Here is a 21208-nt window from a genome sequence, read left to right as displayed (position 1 = left end):
AATACACATGAATATAGAAGCATATTTATGCCTAGTTTGACAAAATTGTATATTAACTATTTTTGGATTGTTTTTCATCATTAATAAAAATTACAAAATATAATTATAAAAACTGGAATAAATAATTTAAGATTTGATTTTCCCAAAAGAATTAATAAAGCTAAAAATTATAAAAATAATATATTTTATCTACCTTAAATGATTTATATATTTTATTTTACACATAATTATATATTAAAAATGAAAACATAGTTATTATTTGAAAAAATAGAGTTATTATATAAAAATACTAAATAAATGATTTTCCCACCAAAATTAACTGAAAACAGAAAATTATAATTATAAAAACTGAAATGAATAATTTAAGATTTAATTTCCCTAATAAATTTAATAAAAACTGAAAATTATAAATAATTTATCTATCTTAAATGATTTATATGCTTTATTTTACAATTGTATGTAAAATAAAAAATATGTTAAAAATGAAAACATATTTATTATTTAAAAAATAATTATTATTTATATAAAAAAATAAATTAATAATTATTCTCAAAAAATAATAAAAATTGAAAAATTATAATTATAAAAATTGAAATAGAGTGATAATTATTGTATGATGTTTGAATGTTCTAGAGTTATGATATTGTTGATTGTAATGTTTCTCTTTATATAACCTATTGAAGTATGCATTTCTCATATGTTTATACATTATTATAAATAATTCAGTTTTTGATTTAGTATTAATAATGTATTTATGTGATTTATATATATTTTCTTAGCATATCCAATCATTTTTATATCTTTTGTTTATATATATCTATAGCTTATGAAAGTGTATCCGTATCTGACTTATCCGATACATACAATACCCGATAACAATAATTTCATCCTTATATTAAACTTGGATTGTACAATTCGGGCTTTACATTAGATTCGGGCATTCCAATTGTTAGGGTTGGCCTGGGTTGAGCTTAAACACGGCCCAGACCATCCGACTTGCACCCCCTACCCTTTGCCTCTGCTTTTTTAAGAAAGGAGGTAAAGTAAACTCCAACTCTCGAAGTCAAGAGGATCAGTTGCTATTTTTTGGTGAGAAAGATAGTGGACAAGGACAAGAAGACAAAAAAAAAGTGATTAAGCTGGACCATTCCTGATAAGATAGACGGTTTGGATCTTTCATATCACAAGCTGGAGGAATGTTCCTGTGATGTACGATTGGGTGTCGTTGATTGTGTATTTGCATTATTGCACAGTTGAAGCACCGTAGAAGATACGAGCAAACAATATATAAACATGGGAGGCGATGGAACAAATAAAAGATTCCCATCGTAAAGTTTAAGAGAATGAGCATTCGGCTTTAGCTACTGATTGCTATTGAATCACGCCCCTGTACGTATAAATGCAAACCGAGTACTATCATCATCACCAACGTGGACGAAACCCGGTTGGTTGGGAGTCGGAAAAGTCTTTACTATTTAATTTTTGCAGGCGAAAAAATCGACTCTTCCCTAGTTTTCACAATCGAAATCGAAGAGCATCCAAGGACGGATTCTATCCAAGGTTTGATTTTTCTTTTCCCTTCTCGTTATGTACTTTTACTGTATCTTGCAATCCAACTCAAAGCTTTTCCTTTTCCCCTCGCAATTTTGCATGATCCCTTTATTTATTTCTTCAGAATTTCTGCTTCCTCTACAGAGATATTTAAACGAGATAAGAGTTTTATCGATTTTCCTTTGGGGTTTCATGGAGATTCCTTCAGAACAAGTCACAAGCATCTGCAGTCACTGGTAAGAGATGATCCTGTTCTGAAATCTATGTTCACTTTTCTTATTATATTTTGAATGTTTATCGTAGTTGTGATGTGGCGATTCCTAATTGTGAGGCATTCTTGTTGTAATCCTCAATTTCTTCGTCAAAACAATCTTTATGCGAGTTAAATTTCCCTTTTCCGTTCTATAAAATTTTCTTTTTTTGGAAAATTTTTCTATCCTTCTGAATTAGTTAGTTTTTTTTTTCCTCTTTTTTGCAAATTCAATGTAGTGACTACATATTGTTGCAATAATATCTTCAACTGTTCTCATTTGTAACCCGGCATCCTACTTTTTATTTGTTTTATATTTTTTTTTTATAGTTAAAGGCGTACGTGGCTATAAATGCTTGTCAGTTTGCTGAATTCTTTGTTTGATTTCATATAATAATCTCTTGTTAGCAATACCAGATATAGATGATATTTTGGTCATCATACACTTTAACAATTGTTAATTGTTCAACCTGATTTCAATGGACGAGCTGCATTTAATTTCTTAAACCGTATTCTATGGGAACCTCCTTGTCATTCTATCAATGAAACCATAGGACTATACGCTTAAAAATTCATCTGAAAAAGTGTCTTACTGAACCAAGACAACTAGAAAAACTATAGTTTTAAATCTTACTTCTGATGACAACGCCAAGTGGTTTGTTGAACTTACACATTTGTCTTACTTGTTACGTTCTTTTGTTGGTCATGCTTGTTACTACTCTTGCTTGTAGTTACTTCATTCTATGAATTGTTCTCTTGGTGCTTCTCTTTGATACACCGGTATGATGTTATTCCTTTTGTGCATATTTTGTATTCTTGGTTATGCTTTATTCACCCCTACATAGGGATTAGGGAGTAGGGACTTGGTAATGCATTCTGGAGAATTTCTTATTCAATTTTTCTTACCAAAGAAATATACATAATTGACAATTTCTCTTATACGCTTTTAGTGACAGAGCTATTCCAGCCGCAAATATTGATTTGCACTATGCACATTGCTCCCGGAATCTGGAAAAATGTAAAATTTGTGGAGATATGGTGCCCAAAAGACATGCTGAAGATCATTATTTGAGTACACATGCCCCGGTATGTTAAATTTATGTAGATGTTCTTGTTTCAGAGGATGCTAGAATATGTATTTTGTATAATCTCCTTTTGAGAGACACTTTTGCTTTTATGTTGGACTGCTCTGTCAAAACCCTCTTTAAATTCTCTATTTTACTTTCAATATATATATATATATATATATTTGGGTAAATCCCTTAAACCACCCTTAGGTTTTCTGAAAAAGGCCTTAAACCTCCACTGAACTTTTACCTGCCCTTAAACTTCCCCTGACTTTTGGGGATAAAGGGACTTATAGACCCCTTCTATTACTTTTAAGTGGATATAGACATTAAATGTCTATTATGCCCATACTAATTCCTCCAATCAAGTTAGTAGATTTTTCTAATTCCAACTTTACCCTTGGACTATTAATACGAGTAATTATGTTTTAGTATTTCATTTTTTTACTGCATAAACAAACCCATTTTTGGGTTAAGGGTTTTTTGGTAAAAAGTTTTAAGGTTCTTTTTTTTTTGTTAAAGGTTCAAGGGTATTTCAGTCATCAAACATTTGATGATATTATATGAGGGAAAAATTGGCCTTATAAATTTTAAACTTTTAATATGTTTAAATCCATGATATCAGTGATTGCTGTTAGGTTTGTAACAGTAATGTAACGGAAAGGATCCATAAGTCCCTTTATCCCCAAAAGTCAGGGGAGGTTTAAGGTCTTATCAGAAAAGCCAGGGGAGGTTTAAGTGTTTTCCCCTTTCTTTGTTTTACTATTAATGAAATGATGTATCTATAAGACTTGTTAGTCAGAATTATAGTTTCCTTCTTTGGCTGCAACTACCTGAATGGACTCTTTTAAATGGATAATGTGTCATGTTGGACATGTGCAGGAATCTGACACTCCGTAGTCTCCGTAGATTCTTGAGGGAACTTCTACTTAACATTTCCTTTTTTATCTATTAGCTTATTTAACATAGATGAACAGCTAATCTACAAAATGAGTCCAATTTTTGTATCAAACGTCATTTAGTAACAAAGGCAACATATTTCATAGGTATATAATGTTAGTATCCAAAAATATGAATTATTTTAATAGTATATACTTTTCCGTAGATGCTTCCACAATTCCATGTTTTCTTATCTTTCCAAGTCAGACTGTTGGACATGTGTTAGATTCTGACTCCTCTTTCTGTGCCCATGCAACACTGGCTGCAACCTGCAAATTATCATTTCTCAAAGAGGGGAAGAAAACCTTAGCCAAACCATAATTTATTGGATGAAGAAACAAGAGTATATTCCCTGGAGTTTCAGGCCTTTAGTTAGACAGGCACAAATCCTAGGTAGCGGTTTGAGTAGCTTATTCAAATGGGTCCCTAGAAGAGGAAATACTTTGGCTGATCCATTAGCAAGAATAGGGGCTGTAAGGGACCATATGGGGATTACTGGGGCCAGGTATCTATTTGTGATACTCTAATAGCTATTATATGAGTTGGCACTGTACCTCTGGCCTGCTGCCCACTTTATTGGGTAGCAAGGAGTCTTTTCTAATGAAATCTAGTTGTTACTTTTCAAAAAGAGTTTCTTTTAATGAAATCTAAATGTTGCTTGTCAGAAAGTGTCAATGTTTACAATGAAACCAGTATTGAAATTATGGTTTTTATGAGATGCTGAATGTGTTGATGTTTCTTGTTTGTTAGGTGTTATTGAAAACATTCAGTTATGATTCAATAAAACTGCATGGCATTGGTCTGCCTACATTCATTTCCTAAAATTACATACTGAAAAATCAAATTTCAAAAACATAGTTGTGGAAGGAGACTCAAAGGTAGTGGTGGGCTGGAGTGCTGGACCATGGCCATATCAACACATGATGAGGGAGATAAAGCTTTTGGCTTGGGCGTTGTAGCCAACTGTTCCATGGGTTAAGAGATCAGCAAATAGTTTAGCTGATGCATTGGCCGAACAAGGGGTAAATTAGGAATCTCCATTTTGGATTCAGTTCTAATAAGGAAAGAAAATTGGGCTAGGTGGTTGTTTTTGCCAACCTATACCTAGGGATGCTTGGCATGTTTTTTGTATTCCCATTTTTTCATGATTTAATAAACTCTAACATCATCATCATCATTATCTAAGCCTTGTCCCAACCATATGGCATGGGCAACATTAACCTGTTTACTAATAAAAACAATCAAGTTTTTAAGGAATAAAAGAAACAAAATCTCATTCAGTGTTATCAATATATTCTCTAGCTACTGCATATTCCCATTTTTTCATGATTTAATAAACTCTAACATCATCATCATCATTATCTAAGCCTTGTCCCAACCATATGGCATGGGCAACATTAACCTGTTTACTAATAAAAACAATCAAGTTTTTAAGGAATAAAAGAAACAAAATCTCATTCAGTGTTATCAATATATTCTCTAGCTACTGCATAGATGGTCTAGCAGGCAAGCAATGATGTGTGTTTTAACCTTCAAGTTATAGTTAAGACTAATGGAATATGGTTTGATTTGATAATTACATGATGAATAAAATGCTTATGCATGCACTCACACTGAATTCTTTCTTGAATTGTTCTTCTCTATTCATCAATTAGTTCTTTCTTCTTTAATAGCCAAATAAGAAAAACCAGACCCATACAAAAAAAAAAGTTACCTATAGGTTAGTGATTGAATTTGGATGAAGCAGGTATCTTGTTCGCTATGCAGTGAGACAGTAGATCGTGAAATTTTAGTCCTCCATAAAGGTGAAAACTGCCCCCAGAGAATTGTCACATGTGAATACTGTGAATTCCCATTGCCTGCAGTTGATCTCTTCAAACATCAGGTTATTCATTGATAAATTTAATTGAAGATTGTTTTCTCATGTCTTGGTACCATTTGCTGGTTCAATGACATTGTTTCCTAATTTCAGGAAGTATGCGGGAACCGGACAGAGTATTGTCATCTGTGTAGCCGGTATATTAGACTGCGTGAAAGAAATGACCATGAAACCAAGTGTCGTCTTGCTCAAGACAATGCCAGACTTTCTAGGTAAATGGAACACTATTTTATTTACTTAAGCCTTCAACAAATGATTATTTTATTCTTCTCCAAATTTATGGCACCACTCTTGAAGAACTGTTCTACTACTACTATTTTTCTGTTTGTCTTGAGACATTTCATGGTTCATATGTGTGTGCATTCTGGTCCATATAGTTTGAGATGCTTCTTTGACTGCCATCTTTTTTTCCCCCTTTTGATCATTAATCACAATCAAGTTGATTTTATTGATAAAAAAAATTAATTATAACTTATAAGAACCACTGCTCTGAGCTAGCTGAAGGCTGAAGCAAAGTCAGCTCTTTTTCCTTTTCTAATTTATCACATCAATAAATTTTTATTAGTAAAAATGAAGGAGCTGAAATCTCAAATTTGCATTTTGTTAATGATATAAATTTGTTGCGTGAAGCTCAATGAGATTCCATGTATCACACAAGGTGTCATTAATTGTTTTGGTGCAGTAATTGGCACATCCATTAATTTGGTGAAAAGTCACCTAAAGAACATCCATTTCTCTAGCTGAATTGTGGTCATTAGGTTGTAAAGTGGAAAAATGGTTAACTAATATATTGGCATACCATTAGGCAGAAATCTGGGAACTTTGTAAATTTGGGATCTTGTGACAAAAAGTTCGAGATGAGGTTGGCTACATGGAAATTTAAACACATCTCTGAACACCGGAAACTGGTTTTGACCAAGTGAATCATGTCTTGTGTACTTAGGTACTTTCTTTTGGTATTTGGATTCCTCCTAGAGGGAAGAACAGAATTGAGCAGTTGCAAAAGAATTTCCTTTGGAATGACAGTGGGGAGAAGAGGGGGATCACTTGGTGAAGTGGGAAATTGTTTGCAAATTTATGGAGGGTGGTCTTGGTTTGGGTGTATCTGTTATAAGGAACATGATGTTACTTGTAAATGTCTCTGGAGATTCTTGCTGGAGCCAAGTAGCCTTTGAGCCACCATCATACAGAAAGTATGCGATGAATGCCAATGAATAGGATAGAACCCTATACTGCTACACAATTTGTCCCCCAATTCTTGGAAATGTCTCATTAGATCATTTGGTTCCTTATCTTCTTCTTCTCCAATTTTTATTCAATGGAAACAAAACCACAAATACAAACTACAACTTATAACTATTAAGTGTTAGGGTTGTGACCCTTAACTCATCCACATAAAAAGCTAAAGCAATATCCATTGGTGGAGATTCAAAAAATTTTGCCCATTCTTCCTGGCTAGAGATCTGTGCCCTGATTTCCTTCCATTTAACAATAATTAATCTTACCTCTCATTTCAGTTAGGATATTGATAAATAGCTGGTTAGCTGGTTCCTTTATTTCTTTCACCTTAGTCAAGATACCTGTAACCTGTTCTCCTAACTTCTGCTTGGATTGCAAAACATAGACTTCCCTGCCATTGGGGGAGGCTCAACTACCAAGATCTGTTGGATCCAAAATGTGGGACTGACTCATGGAGACTTGCATACTAATTTATTTATCTTTACAGATTGCATGACTTGGACTTCACACTTCAGACAGCACATGGAAAGTAAGATCACTCACATCCAAAATGAACAGTTAAGATGAATTTGGGGGTCAGTTAATACCCTAATTGTCTTACTAGAGGGGGGTAGATAGGGAAATTTTGTATTTGAGAATGAGCATTCCAGGATCGCTCTGTTTTCGTTTTGGTGTTTTTTTTTTTTTTTTTTTTTTTTTTAAATTTTGGTAATGGGGATCATCGACCATAGCAACAACATGAGTGTATATAATGACGTACAAGGAGGACAAAAATATGCTGCCCAAACCAAAGAAGTCTTAAGTAGGCATGGAGGTGTAGCTGTATAAAAGCATCTTTTCTCACCCCTTCCTTTGGTGAAGCCATCAGCTATTGAATTCAGCTCTCTTGATGTCTATCTATTCTAAACTAATATAGAGGATAAGATATTCTTAATTTTTAAGGTGAGTCTCTTATGTGCTCTCCTATCTATTTTTCTATATATAGAGTATTTCCTTTTCTCTAGAATAGCCCTGTTTTAGACTCTTTGGTTTCAACTTCAGGCTGTGGATTAAAGATTGAGCCTAGGATATTGGGCTTGCAAGTTGTGAAGACACCTTACTTTTGGGACACATGAGCATTAAGATGCCCTGTCGGTTTGGTTTTAAAGCCACATTTGGAAGGCCCACTTGTGCTGCTTGATGTGGAGATGGATAAGTCAATTTACTAGGTAGGGTCGGTCAAAGAGATGTTCTGAACTAGTCTATGGTGAATTCAGCGATTCTATTGGTCTTAACTACAACAAAAGTTGGGGAAGATGGGGTGGGATATGAAGTACACGTTAAGGTAGGAAAGTTGCAGGAGAGTTGTGAATGGTTTTTTGGATATATATTGAATTGTCAAGGTTCTTAGTGTCTGTAGGGTTGTTGGTTCCCTTTATTATAAATATAATGGCTGGCGTGTAATTTGTTTTGGTTTTCTTGGGGGTAGTTTCTAAGTTGGTCTCACGATTGGAAAGGGCAATCAGTTTTGTCGACCAGTCCAGGAGAAAACAAATTCTTTATACTAAAAGTTGGAGAAATTACATTAGCACCCTTGGGCACACCACACAAAATGTCAATAGAAAGTGATAAAATACATCTGGATGTAGAGTAGTAATAATGTATAGCATGACTCTAAACTCTCCTATTTTGTACAGTAGTGCAGGTTGGGGGGGCCTCTTTGAGGATCTTTCTTCCTTTTCTTCCTCTGTTCCTTGTTTCTGTTATCTTAGCATTCCCTTAAGAAATGTTGATTTTTAATAGACAGTTTTTTTATCGGTAAAAAACATATATTTTGTTGTTTATAAAAAAAATGAAAAGTGTATCTTTTGTTGATTCTTAAACTTGAAATAGTATCTAAATGATTTGATAAGCCCTTGAATGTTGGTGAAACTAAATCATTAATAAAAGCATCCCTTGTGCATTTGCACTCTGGTTCATACTGTAATTCAGAACTGGCTCAGTGGGAAAGGTCTCTGGCTCTGCTTGTGGCAGAGAATTGGGGGGTTATGGGTTTGGAGGATGGGCTACCCCCCTGTTGTGTAGCCCCATGGAATCAAAGAGAGAGAGAGAGAGAGAGAGAGCATACAGGAATATTTAGTTCATTAGCATCCAAGGGCTCATCGCATGAATGCATTACATTTATTGGTCAAAACTTTTGATTACTTTGGCTGATAAAAAAAATTGGATCTCCTTGTTTAATTTTTAAGGGATGCAAGTGCATCTGAAAGAGAGCACGATGCTCATAGAAGGCAACCACATGATCTATCACGGAGACGCTTACTGTTAACAATTGCAATAACGGGCATTGCTGTTCTACTTGGGTCATTTTTCCTCCAGAAAAAAATCGACAGCAATCAATTGCAGTAAAACAGATTGGAAGGACTTTTATTTATTACGTTTTCTTGAAGTGATGTATTATGTCTACACGTATCTGAAAGGATCTAAAGTTATTGTTTTATAATAGCTGTATTGAACACACAAGGATCATGTAAAGTATTAGCAGAGATTGTGCTTATGACTTCTTAGCATGCAATGGCATCTGACATCTTCATCCCCTTGCTTTTCTTTTCAAATTAATGATTTATCTCCTTGTGTGTTATGCCACAAGTTTGTTTTGGGACACCTGGTGTCTGATAAGATTCCTCTGTCGTTTGTTTTGTGGGTATTAATTTATAACTGTTGAAATGTAAAAGGGATAGGGTTCGGTCAATCACATAATAGCATTGAAAACTGAAAAGCACCAAATTATTTCTTGATTTACTGAAGACCAGATAGCAATATTGTACATTGATTTTGTTCCCAGCTATCCTAACCCATCCATATTTGAGCTCTGCTTAAGATGTTAGGGGTGTCCTAGGTCTGATTTTTCTGTATGTTGCCTGACCTAGCGTCCTAGCCTCATCAATTCAACGTGGGTGAGCCAATGGTCTTATCGGTCTGGGCTGCTAAATTGGACTCTTTTGATAGAGGTCTTTATGACTGAAAATCAGCTTGGCTGTGATTTTAACCATTCAATGGGTAGCCTTTTTATCTTCTTCCTGAATGTCCAAAAATATACAATTGATTCGGATGGTTTAGACTAATATGATTTGGCTGGCTGATTACTGAATGGCAAGAGTGCAAACTACCATGGGAACAGTTTCAGAGCTGCTATCTATTAAAATTGTTCTGTTAATTATTCTTGACCAGTTTGAGAGTACTTTTGACTTTTTGACAATATTTCCAATCTCTCTGGTTCTGTGTAGGGGTGTCAATTGGACTGAATTTGGTCCAATCCGATCCAGTCCAATGTGAGTCCATTAAAAATGTATCAGGTCCATTACAATCCAATGGATATTTTGGATTGGTCCAATTCAATGTCTACACCGTCCAATTTGTTTAAATTTGTTTTAATTTAAATTGATTCTAATCCAAACCTGATCCAAATTGATTTTGGTTTGGATGGGGTCCAATCCAAAACCAGTTCATTGACACCCCTAGTCCTGTGAAGGCATTATGTTGATTGTTTATCTCGTTATTGTTTAGACTTCTATATTACCAACAGATCAGTCTTCAGAGCATAAAGCCTTGAATTTTCAATCAGTTGTGCTAATTTTACCATTAGTCCTATAGGAAGATTCACATTTCCCAATGGCAGAATAAGGTATATTTACCCAATGGCTCTAACTATAGAGTTCAACAACAAGGGATCTGCTACCAACAAAACGCTGGGAACAGTCCCAAGTGACCACTGCAGCCACACATTGGAAGCATCTCCCTTGTCATTCTTGGGGAGATATTCCTGATTTGCGACTGATGACTTGTTGGGGCAGGGTTAGGAGCATTTGTTATAACACTACCATAACGTCACTTCATCTAATTCAAGGTGGGCCACAACAATTAATGAAAGGCTTTGATCTTGTAGTTTTAGTGCAGCATTAAAATCACATTAGAGCAAAAATCATATATATAATATATATTTAAGATTTACGACCAGAAACTGACCTAACCTTTGGCTTTTCTTTTGTGTGCAAGAAGTGGCCAATCTTTGGCATCCAGTTTATCTCTTCTGGGACCTTAAACTCGCACCACATTTTTCTCATTGGTGCAATCCTTTATGTCTATGCCCAGTTAGCTTCCAATTCGTAAATGTCTCATTGTTTGCATCTCTTATTTTCTTTTCTAAGAATTTTCCTCTTGATTGTTCTATTACACTTAAGCCTTAGTTTGGAAGGAGTACAAATACAAATATGTACAGTATAGAAATATACAAAAATACAAAATAATATAAAATATAGGGTTTTGCACTTTAAATATTTGTATTTGTAATCCTTCCAAACTGACTGAGCCTAAATCTCCATGAATGTTTTCATTTTGAAGGTTTCTCTTTTAGCTTTTCGATTAAAAAATGTCATAACATTAGCATATCTTTTATTATTGTACTCACTTTTTAGCAATGTTTTAAAAACTGACTCGGAACCAAAACCGTTATGGCCACTGGTTTTTGAGTTGACGGTTTAACCATTTGGCTTGAACAGTCTAGACGAGCTGAAACAAAATCATACACACCCAACTGAACTACCTATCATGGTTGAACACGCCAGTGTTGAGTATAGCTAGGGATTGGGTGGGGCCCAAAGTGAGCACTAGTGTGTTCACTCGTGATAGGTTGTTCAGCTGGGTGTGTATGATTTTGTGTCTAGCTAATCCACTCCCCGATTCGAACGGACAACCCGTTCTGAGGAAAAAAATTTAAAATTTTGAAAAAATAATTAAAATAAAAGGCAAAAAATTGTTGAATGGATCAACAACTACCTGGGTCAATGGGTTGTTGACCAATTCAACAATTTTTGGCAAAGGGTTAGGTTTGGGATAAAACAGAACTGGTTGCTTGGATGGTTCCCAGGCCGGATGGTTTGACCGTTCGGGTCAATGTCGATTTGAAAGCATTGCTTTTTAGGCATTAGCATTTATTTTGGTAATAAAAGTATTAGATTCTTGACTATTTAACAATCAATTTTAGCAAAATCCATGGTGCATGAATTGCTGACGCAAACAGTGTAGTAGTGATAGAATGATATATTTGACATCTTTAATATTGTTGAAGTTTTTAATGATAATTGTATATTGTAAAATATGAACTAATGAAAAAGTAAGTAAATGATTTGACATCTTGGTTAATATGTCACAGATATTCACTAATGCACCATGATTTCATACAAGTTGGATGTATGAATCTCCTAATATACATGTTATGAGGGGTTCTATTGTTTGAGTATAAAGACCCCTAGCTCTCCATATTTGACGTTTTGTTAAATACAATGCATTACCATACTTTGAACGTTGGTTATAGGGCTCATGCCTCAGCCTCAGCCTCAGCCTCCATGGAGAGGAATTCACTTTTGCTCGTGGTCTTGAAAATCAGACTGGACAGGATGGTTTGATTGGTTGACCCAGGAACCATCCAGGCAACCAGTTCTATTTCACCCTAAAACTGTTCTTGGACCAAAAATCATTAACTTAGTCAGCGATTCACTGATTCAACCCGTCGACCCAAACAATGGCTGTTGACCTTTTTTATTTTAATTAATTTTTTTAAATCAGAACAATGCATCTATTTAAATTGGACGGTCCAACCACTAACCCAAAAACCAAAATGATCCCAGTTCCAATTCGGTATTTAAAACATTGCTTTTGCTACAAACAGTATTATGACTCAGGGCAAAAATACATGGAGCCCGATCTTTTATAATGAGCCCATTAATTTATTAATGCTGTAAAATCTTATCATTGCTTACACAGCCCGCTGCGCTGAACAGCGTTCAGCCAATTCGAATCAAGGCATTTGATTTATTGTTGTGTCGTATCAAATATGATTATAAGGAGAGATGGTTGGCATCTGCCGTGACAGGAACGGAAGCAGCCTTCGCGCTTACCTGTTACACCACAAACCATGGATAAAGGCAAAACAGCAAAACTTGTATACGATGTTTTATCAAAGTCAACTCCACACGACCAAGAAGATCCGCCCCTGGAATTTCTTGTGGGAGATGGCCAATTCTTTTGTCTTTTCCATCTCCATCCACAAGCAGAATTTATTTCAGCAGATTATTTATTATTAATTTTGGTGAAGATCTCTTCGTTTTCAATGCTAGGATAGAGACATCTAAGCTGTCTAGCTAGTCTCAAAAACAAGGTGCAATTGTTGAGAAGGTTAAAACCTCAAAAAATAATACTTTCCTTTTGGCATCAATGGAGAATTCAATTAGCTGTATAACAAAATCTAAAAACAACCAGCTCAATATATGATATCTATGAGTGCCATTTTAATTTCAAGCACTTCTCCTCACCTCTCTCCACCCCAAAACGTTCTCTTCTTCTCTCTCTCTCTCTCAAAATTGTGGAGATGTCATTCTGCAACTCACCATTTCCTCCCCTTCTATTCATATTTCTCATCTTAATCTTTCTTATCCCTTCTGCAAGCTCTCTTTCCTTCAAAATATCTCGTTTTGATCCCGAAGCCACCAATGTTCTCTTTCAAGGCGATGCCATACCTTCAGTTGGAACCATTGAGTTCAACAAAGTTAATTACTTGTGCCGAGTAGGTTGGGCTATCTATGCTGAACGGCTGCACCTCTGGGACTCCGCCACCGGAAAGCTCACAGACTTCACCACCCACTTCTCCTTCACCATCAACACGCAGGGTGCTGCCTCTTATGGTCATGGCCTCACCTTTTTTCTTGCTCCAGTAGGTTCTCAAATCCCACCCAACTCAGCTGGTGGATTTCTCGGCTTATTTAACACTACAACAAGCGATTCTGTATCCAGAAACCAGATTGTAGCGGTCGAGTTCGACTCTTTCTCAAACCCTGAATGGGATCCTCCTGTCCCACATGTCGGAATCAACAACAACTCCATCGCTTCTGCTGTATTTGCTCCTTGGAATGCTAGCTTGCACAGCGGAGAGACTGCAGATGTTTGGATTACTTATAATGCTACTACCAAAAATCTGAGTGTGTTTTGGAATTATGAAGATAACCCCAATTTTCGAACTAATTCTACTTTATTTTACCGGGTTGATTTGATGAAGGTTCTGCCTGAATGGGTCACCATCGGGTTCTCGGCGGCTACAGGCCAGAACGTCGAGCGCCATATTCTTGAATCATGGGAGTTCAGTTCCAGTTTGGAAGTAAAGGAGAATCAAGGAAAGAACAATAGAAATATTAAACTGGTAGTGAGCTTGGTTGTTACCTCAGCTGTTTTAATTGGTGGGGTCTGTATAACAGTAGCAATCTTAAGGAGGCGATGGAGGAGACAACCAGAAAGAGAAGCCGAAGGGTTGGCCCAGCTTACATCTATAAACATTGATTTTGAAAGGGGAGTTGGACCCAAGAGGTATTCCTATAAGGAGCTAGCTTCTGCAACCGACAACTTCTCAGATGAAAGGAAGTTGGGAGAAGGAGGATTTGGAGGTGTCTACAGAGGGTTCTTGTCCGACTTAAATTTGGCTATAGCCGTAAAGAAAATATCCAGAGGATCTAGACAAGGGAAGAAGGAATACATAACGGAGGTGAAGATTATAAGCCGGTTGAGGCACCGGAATTTGGTGCAGCTCATTGGTTGGTGCCATGACCGAGGTGAGTTTCTACTCGTTTATGAATTCATGCCCAACGGAAGCCTGGATTCTCATCTCTTTGGCAGGAAGAGTCCTCTAACATGGGCTGTGAGATATAAGATAGCTCATGGGTTGGCCTCGGCGTTGCTCTACCTTCACGAAGAGTGGGAGCAATGTGTCGTTCACCGTGACATCAAATCGAGCAATGTCATGTTGGATTCAAACTTCAATGTAAAGCTGGGCGATTTCGGATTAGCTCGTCTGATGGACCACGAGCTAGCCCCACAGACTACAGGTATAGCAGGAACTTTGGGCTACTTGGCGCCGGAGTACGTTAGCACAGGCAAGGCAAGTAGAGAGTCGGACGTTTTCAGTTTTGGGGTGGTGGCCTTGGAAATTGCTTGTGGGAGAAAATCAGTGGATCCATTAATGGAACAGGATTCCCAAGTGGGGTTGGTAGAGTGGGTCTGGGATCTCTATGGAAGAGCAAGGCTTCTTACGGCTGTGGACGAGAGATTGGAGATGGGTTTCGATGCCAAACAGGTAGAGTGTTTGATGGTTGTTGGATTGTGGTGTGCTCATCCTGATCACCATCTGAGGCCTTCAATCAGGCAAGCGATTCAAGTACTCAACTTTGAAGCTGTGATGCCAAATCTACCACCAAAAATGCCTGTTGCCACGTATCAAGTACCAGCTCCAGCAATCAATTCGAGCAATCCCTTGCTAACATATTCGAGCCTTCAAGAGGGTCGTTGAAATTAACTTGTATCTATCTCATTTGATTTTATTGTTTTCTTTAGGGTCTGTTTGATTGCTGAGAAAGGAAAGAGAAAAGGGAATATTCCTGAATTATTCTTCCTTTCTTGTGTTTGTTTACTGGTAAAGTGTTTTGGGATGAGAAACAAGAGGGACACGGGATCCTAAAATTAAGTGAGCGGGGTCGCACCAAAACAGTAGGACCCTGGTGAGAAAAGAAAACGCTAAGAAAATGCAAGCTGAGCAATCTAATACAAGGTGGGATGCGGTGTAAAATAGATTCCAATCGGACGAAGAAAAAAGGCATTCCCTCACGAAGGTGGCGCCCTTCGCCTTCAGGCGGCCAAGAAACATCAAAAGAGGAGGAAAAGGGGCAAAATCCGAGATCGGAACTCGAGAGTCCAAATTCCGAATAGAAGGAAGTGACAGGAAACGGAACAGAAGGGCGGTCGTCGTCATTTTTGATCAATCGATATTCGAGTAATGAGATGGTAGCGATCTCACTGTACAGAGGGAACCTGCACAGGGTGCCCGACGTCCCTCGGCGATGGCTCATGCCAATCCCTCGCATTTCCCTCAAAGATTTCAGGATTCTCCTCCGCAAACGGGAGAAAGCTCTGTCTCGCATCTCCAGCACCACCGCCCCCACTTGCTCAAATCCTAACCCTAACCCTGATTTCAAACAAGAGGAAGGCGTTGGAGACAGTGGCTGTTCCAAACAAAACGGGAGAAAGCTTTGTCTCACTTCTGAGCCCCAATCCCAGCCAACCATTTCCAGGAATTCTGAAGATGCGCCATCCCAGCATGGAACAGTTGAACACGCCAAAGGTCATAATGAAGCAGACTGCGATCCTCGTGCTGAGCAATCCTCGAGGGATACCCGACGCCAACGCCAACGACGAATACGACAATCTCTACCTCACAACGGTTAATTTTGTGTCTCAATGGTTGTTGGCTATCTCAGGACAGTTGAAATCTCTAGCAATTTCGGATTTCTGGATCCAATCTTGCTAGTGACGATCCGAAGTGGATTTTCTCATAAAATTTTTTTCAGCAAACAAACACATTATAACTAACTGAGAAAATAAATTTTCCTTTTCTCATCCCAACATTTTTCATCCCATCCTTTCTCAGCAATCAAACAAACCCTTAATGAAAACAAACAAACTTGTTTCATTGAAGTTTGAAGAATTTGTACATTAATTATTTGTTTTAATGCAACTTGACACTCTGTTTAGCATTTAGAAATTAAATGAATACTTCTTAAGGACTAAGGTAATGCTGACGGCATTGCTGGGTAGTATTGGATTAGTTTTAGGCCACCGACTAAGTGACCTGGCGACCTCTCTAAATTATTTATATTTGCAATACAGTTTGGACTGTGTTAACCATTAATTTAAATCTTTGACGACCAGTGAAGAACTTTCCGAGTGAGTGTCTGAAGACATTAGGACTTTGAAATCTGGTACATCTAATCATAATTAAAGAAGATGACGATAAAGAATAAGATTATATACTTAATTGGATTAGTTAGGACTCTTGCCTTGGAAGGCAAGACAATAAACAATTAATGTGTTGGATTTTCAACCTGTGAGGAATGTGCTACGAAGCATTTTGACAGCCTTTTTGTACTGTTGTAGTTTATATTATTCATAAATCGCTTTCTATTTCTTTCTTATCTTCTATTAAAATAACCTGGATTCACAAAAAAAAAAAAAAAAATCTATCAAACCAAAGACAGACTTAGGAGGAGATGAGATAACCTTCAATCTGGTTTAAGATTTAAATATAGTCATTTCGTTACTACATTGAACATCGTTCGAGTTTAACACCGATGGGCTTAAAATGAAAGTGAACAGTTGGAACTTTTTAAGGTGTGATAATTGATGTAAAACTCAACCGTGCGTGTGGTTTAGATCGATTTTCTATGTAAAACTTATACTCTATCCAAATGTATAAAAATATAGACCAAGAGTGGAGTTTTACACCAGTTCGTTTTTACATCGAAAATAAATACAGTCTTAGCAAAATTTTTCATACATTAAAAAAATAGAAATGGAGGAATTTTATAAATGAAGGGGTGAGCATTTGGTTTATTTGGTTAAAAATCGAATCAAATAAATTAAAATTTTAAAAACTGAATTAAAAATGAAAACCAAACCAAAATCGAATTATAAAAAAACCAAAATTTTTTGTTCGGTTTTCGGTTAAAACCAAATTTCAATAATATATATATATTATATACATTATATATATTATAGCATATAATATATAATATATTATGAAATCATATTTCATTATATTATATATATTAATATATAAATATATTATATATTAAATATTATATATTACATGTTATATAGCAAAGTTCGGTTAATTTGGTTTTTCAATTTACCGAATTTCAAATTATGAAAACCAAAACTGAAACTGAAATATTTAAAAACTGAAATAACCAAACTAAAAAAACCAAAACCAAAATTTTCAGTTTTGCTTTTTGGTTTTAACCGAATAATGCTCACCCAACCATCCATTGGATTAGGTGTGGCTCTCCATATCTTTTACAAGGCCAATGCCCGAGTCCTCTTTTATTTTAGGTGCAGATTGGTATGTATGGTTCATTCAAAGTTTCAACCTTAAAAGGGAAAATCTATGATACTAGAAAGACATGGTATTGGAAGAGCTCTGACTAATCAAAGTACCCCGTGAATTTTGATGAATACGACTTGATTTTGTTTTGAGGGATGAATACTACTTGATTGGTAATAGGGGTGTCAACGGTATTCAAAAATCCAATTTCAAATTCAAAATTTGACATAATCGAATCGAATTCGGATAATTCGAATATCTAATCGGTCGAATTCGGATATGACCTAATTTAATTACATCTGAATTTGACTGATTATATACTTCTTATATATAATATATAAAATATTTAAAAGTTTTATATAATTTATATATATAATAATTAAATTATATAAACAATTTATATATTTATATCCATCAGATATCGAATCGAATTCGGGTATTGAATTTTCTAATCAAACTCAAATTTGAATATTATCTGATTCAATTCGAATTCAATCTATTTACACCCTTAATTAGTAACCTCTTTTATGATATCAGTTGATTGGCAGTAAATTTTGACTATATATCATAGTTGAACCCAATTAAAAAATAAACCCAAAAAAAAAACCTTCTTTTTTGGCAATATAACAAATGGTGAAAGTGGATGGTAGGGGTGCAAGTCAAATTGGCTGGCCGGGATTTAAGGTCAACCTACGCTCACCTTTAAGAATTAGGCCTAAGCTCTGAGCCTGAACTTAGTGCTAAGTCAAGCCAATCTATCCAATCTAGGCCCAGACCACATTCAAAGTTGACATATATGTGTGTATATAATGTATATTCGCAAACATGTAAGCCTATATGTATGTAAATGCATATGCATTTATGTATATGTATAGTCGAACTAACTCGGATTAGGTCATGATTGTTTCTTTGTTTTTTTCTTTTTTTTTTGGTAAAAATTAAGAATAAGATGTGCTTTAGAAAATGCCACCTTATTTGTGGGGTATCCTGCTTGTTTGTAGAGAGACTGAACCATGGGCCCCAATTCCTTATTATGTTTTTTATTCTTTCTTACTCGTTATGTTTGTTAGTGGGCCTTGTCCTTATGGGCTGTTAATCACTTTTTTACTTATTTTAATTTAATTCATTTTTATGAGCTAGCCGCCTCATTAGGGGTAGTATTGTAATTGTAGTATCAAGATTAGATTAAGAAAAGATTTGTGGAGTAAGGAATGAAGATACCAAACATCTTTTCCTTCTCCCTTCATCTTCTTCCTCTTCTTCAATATTGTCTCTATTCTATTTCTCTCTCTTTTCCCTCTATAATTTGAGTTTTATTTTCTGATTTTATTAGACTGAATCACATCTTAGTATCAAAGCACATTTTCTTCTTTTTTCTCTTTCTCTTAATCACATACACTCTTCGATTACAAGAGTGTATTGAGAGATAAGTTGTTCATTGTTTTCAGCTTTTGTGCCTTCTTGGTAGAGGGCTTGAAGAGAAAGAAGTTGGCTATAGATTGCTAAGAAACTGAGGCTGCAGATTTTTCTCAAAAAACCCTAGCTAACTAGAGAGCTTTCCAGTTACAAGTCAGGGAGACTATGTAAGAGTGGTGCTCAAATCTTGGGAGGTCTCTTTCAATCCCTAGAAGAGATTGATTGAAGTTAAAAATTGTTTGTAGAGCCCTAGTGGTGCTCAAATCATGGGCCGGATAGCCCAACGGCCCGACCTGTCCACAATTGGGCTTGAACATATTCTTAGGCCCGCGGGCCTGGGCTTGGGCCCTATTATGTAAGCCCAACTTCCTTTTGGACTGGGCTCAGGATTTTATAGAAAAGCCCGACCCAATAATATTTTATAAAATAAAAATATTAATAACATATGTATTTATATTTTTTTCCTAACCCTAGCCGCTCATCTTTTCATTCGACAATCACAAACTCGGTCTCTTTCAAGTGCTACCCTTGTATTTCTTCAAACCTGAGCTTGGAAGGTTTCTTCCCTTCTGACCGCCTAGGCAGATTTGGCCAGGCGCTCTACCTCATTGTGGATTTGGCCCTCCAATGATATTGCGATACATGGCACCTCGGAACAAGTAGGTGACACCTGGAACAACTTTGGCAACAACTTGCCATTGCCAAGTTGATGGTGTCCCACCTGGTGGCCTGGCACATGCGTGACCTGGCCCTGGTGCGAACTGGCAGCCTGACACAAGCGCAAGCTGGCAGCCTGGCACTGGCACGACCTAGCGGCCTGGCACAGGCACCGACCTGGCGACCTGCGAGACGTGCTCGACGAAAAATTTGGCATGCATATCCAAACACTCCCACAATCCTTGGAAGTTGGCCCACGTGCCAAACGATCCGGAGGGTGGTCAACGTGCATGGTTTTTACCTCAGGGAATCTCGGACCACTTAGACGACTTCTCAGAAATCTCAGATATGGTGCGTGAAGCCCACGCCAAACAATGCCTATATAAAGGCACCAACCCCAATGGCATAGAGGGGCAAGTAAGCATCTAGCTCTCATACTTTGTGATTTTTAGCTCGTAGTCTACTATGAGAGTACTGACTTAAGCATGGAGCGACCTCGCCGGGTTAGCCACCCCGGGTCCTCTGACATTGATTCATTGTAGGTCTCTAAAGAACTACGAAGCTCGGCACCTATTAGGCAGCTCGACACTCTGGTCAGCTCGGCACTCTAGTTAGCTCGGCACTCTAGTAAGCTCGTCACCTAACCTGCCTAGCTTGGCTTAGTCAGTTCGGCACCTAACCTGCCCAGCTCGGCCCAGTTAACTCGGCACCTAATCTGCCCCCAGCTCGGCCTGGCCAGCTCAGCATCCAGGTCCTCATCTAGCAAAAGTTCACTTCGGTATCTGAGTCATCGGCCACTTGGAAGCAGACCAAATGACGAGGTACTTAGCACAAAAAATTGATTCATCACCTTCCATAGCGGCGACCGACGGTATCATCTACAGGCACCGGCAAAAGGATGGTATCGTTCTCCTTCAAACTCCGAGTACCCAGAGCAACTAGTGTCGCCAATACCATTCTCTATTTCCACCGTCTTCCACAACAATGCATGGCGGTTTCCAAACCAGCAAGGCAACAACTACTTACATCAGGTATTTAGGGTCTGTTTGGTTCGTAGGAATAGGGGTCCGGAATCGGAATCAGAATGATCCATTCCAATTCCAAATGTTTGGTTTAGCGGAATCGGAATTCCATTCCCATTCTAGGCGGAATGGAAATCCCTCGTATTGGGGAATGGCCTTTCCCGACCCCTCCTTAATGAATGCGATTCCCATTTCAGATATGAATATCTTTTTTTTATTATTATTTTTTGG

The 21208-nt window shown here is 37.0% G+C and overlaps 2 protein-coding genes and 1 non-coding gene across 3 annotated transcripts; all 3 read left to right on the top strand.

Moving 5' to 3' along the window:
• The first annotated feature begins 1420 nt into the window (after positions 1 to 1420).
• Positions 1421 to 9501, top strand: LOC104595547 (TRAF-type zinc finger-like protein). The gene is made up of 6 exons (XM_010256312.3): positions 1421 to 1560; positions 1696 to 1787; positions 2752 to 2887; positions 5555 to 5692; positions 5780 to 5898; positions 9154 to 9501. The coding sequence occupies exons 2-6, from the start codon at positions 1744 to 1746 to the stop codon at positions 9311 to 9313; spliced, it is 597 nt and encodes a 198-aa protein (XP_010254614.1). The 5' UTR covers positions 1421 to 1560; positions 1696 to 1743; the 3' UTR covers positions 9314 to 9501.
• A 3146-nt stretch (positions 9502 to 12647) lies between these two features.
• LOC104595546 (Concanavalin A-like lectin protein kinase family protein) lies at positions 12648 to 16293 on the top strand. The gene has a single exon (XM_010256311.2). The coding sequence runs from the start codon at positions 13332 to 13334 to the stop codon at positions 15294 to 15296; it is 1965 nt and encodes a 654-aa protein (XP_010254613.1). The 5' UTR covers positions 12648 to 13331; the 3' UTR covers positions 15297 to 16293.
• On the top strand, positions 12795 to 12921 carry LOC148791264 (U6atac minor spliceosomal RNA). The gene has a single exon (XR_016076989.1). It is a non-coding gene; the product is annotated as a U6atac minor spliceosomal RNA (small nuclear RNA).
• Positions 16294 to 21208: the final 4915 nt, after the last annotated feature.

The sequence above is a fragment of the Nelumbo nucifera genome, chromosome 5 (assembly GCF_055504915.1).
Source record: "Nelumbo nucifera cultivar China Antique chromosome 5, China Antique-T2T, whole genome shotgun sequence".
In the NCBI taxonomy this organism is placed as follows: domain Eukaryota; kingdom Viridiplantae; phylum Streptophyta; class Magnoliopsida; order Proteales; family Nelumbonaceae; genus Nelumbo; species Nelumbo nucifera.
This window is presented reverse-complemented; position numbering and strand designations above follow the sequence as displayed.

Coding starts and splice junctions, on each gene's coding strand:
- LOC104595547 (XM_010256312.3), top strand. CDS start 1,744: ATGGAGATTCCTTCAGAACAAGTCACAAGCATCTGCAGTCACTG. Junction 5,693..5,779: donor TTGATCTCTTCAAACATCAG/GTTATTCATTGA, acceptor TCCTAATTTCAG/GAAGTATGCGGGAACCGGAC. Junction 5,899..9,153: donor GACAATGCCAGACTTTCTAG/GTAAATGGAACA, acceptor TTAATTTTTAAG/GGATGCAAGTGCATCTGAAA.
- LOC104595546 (XM_010256311.2), top strand. CDS start 13,332: ATGTCATTCTGCAACTCACCATTTCCTCCCCTTCTATTCATATTTCTC.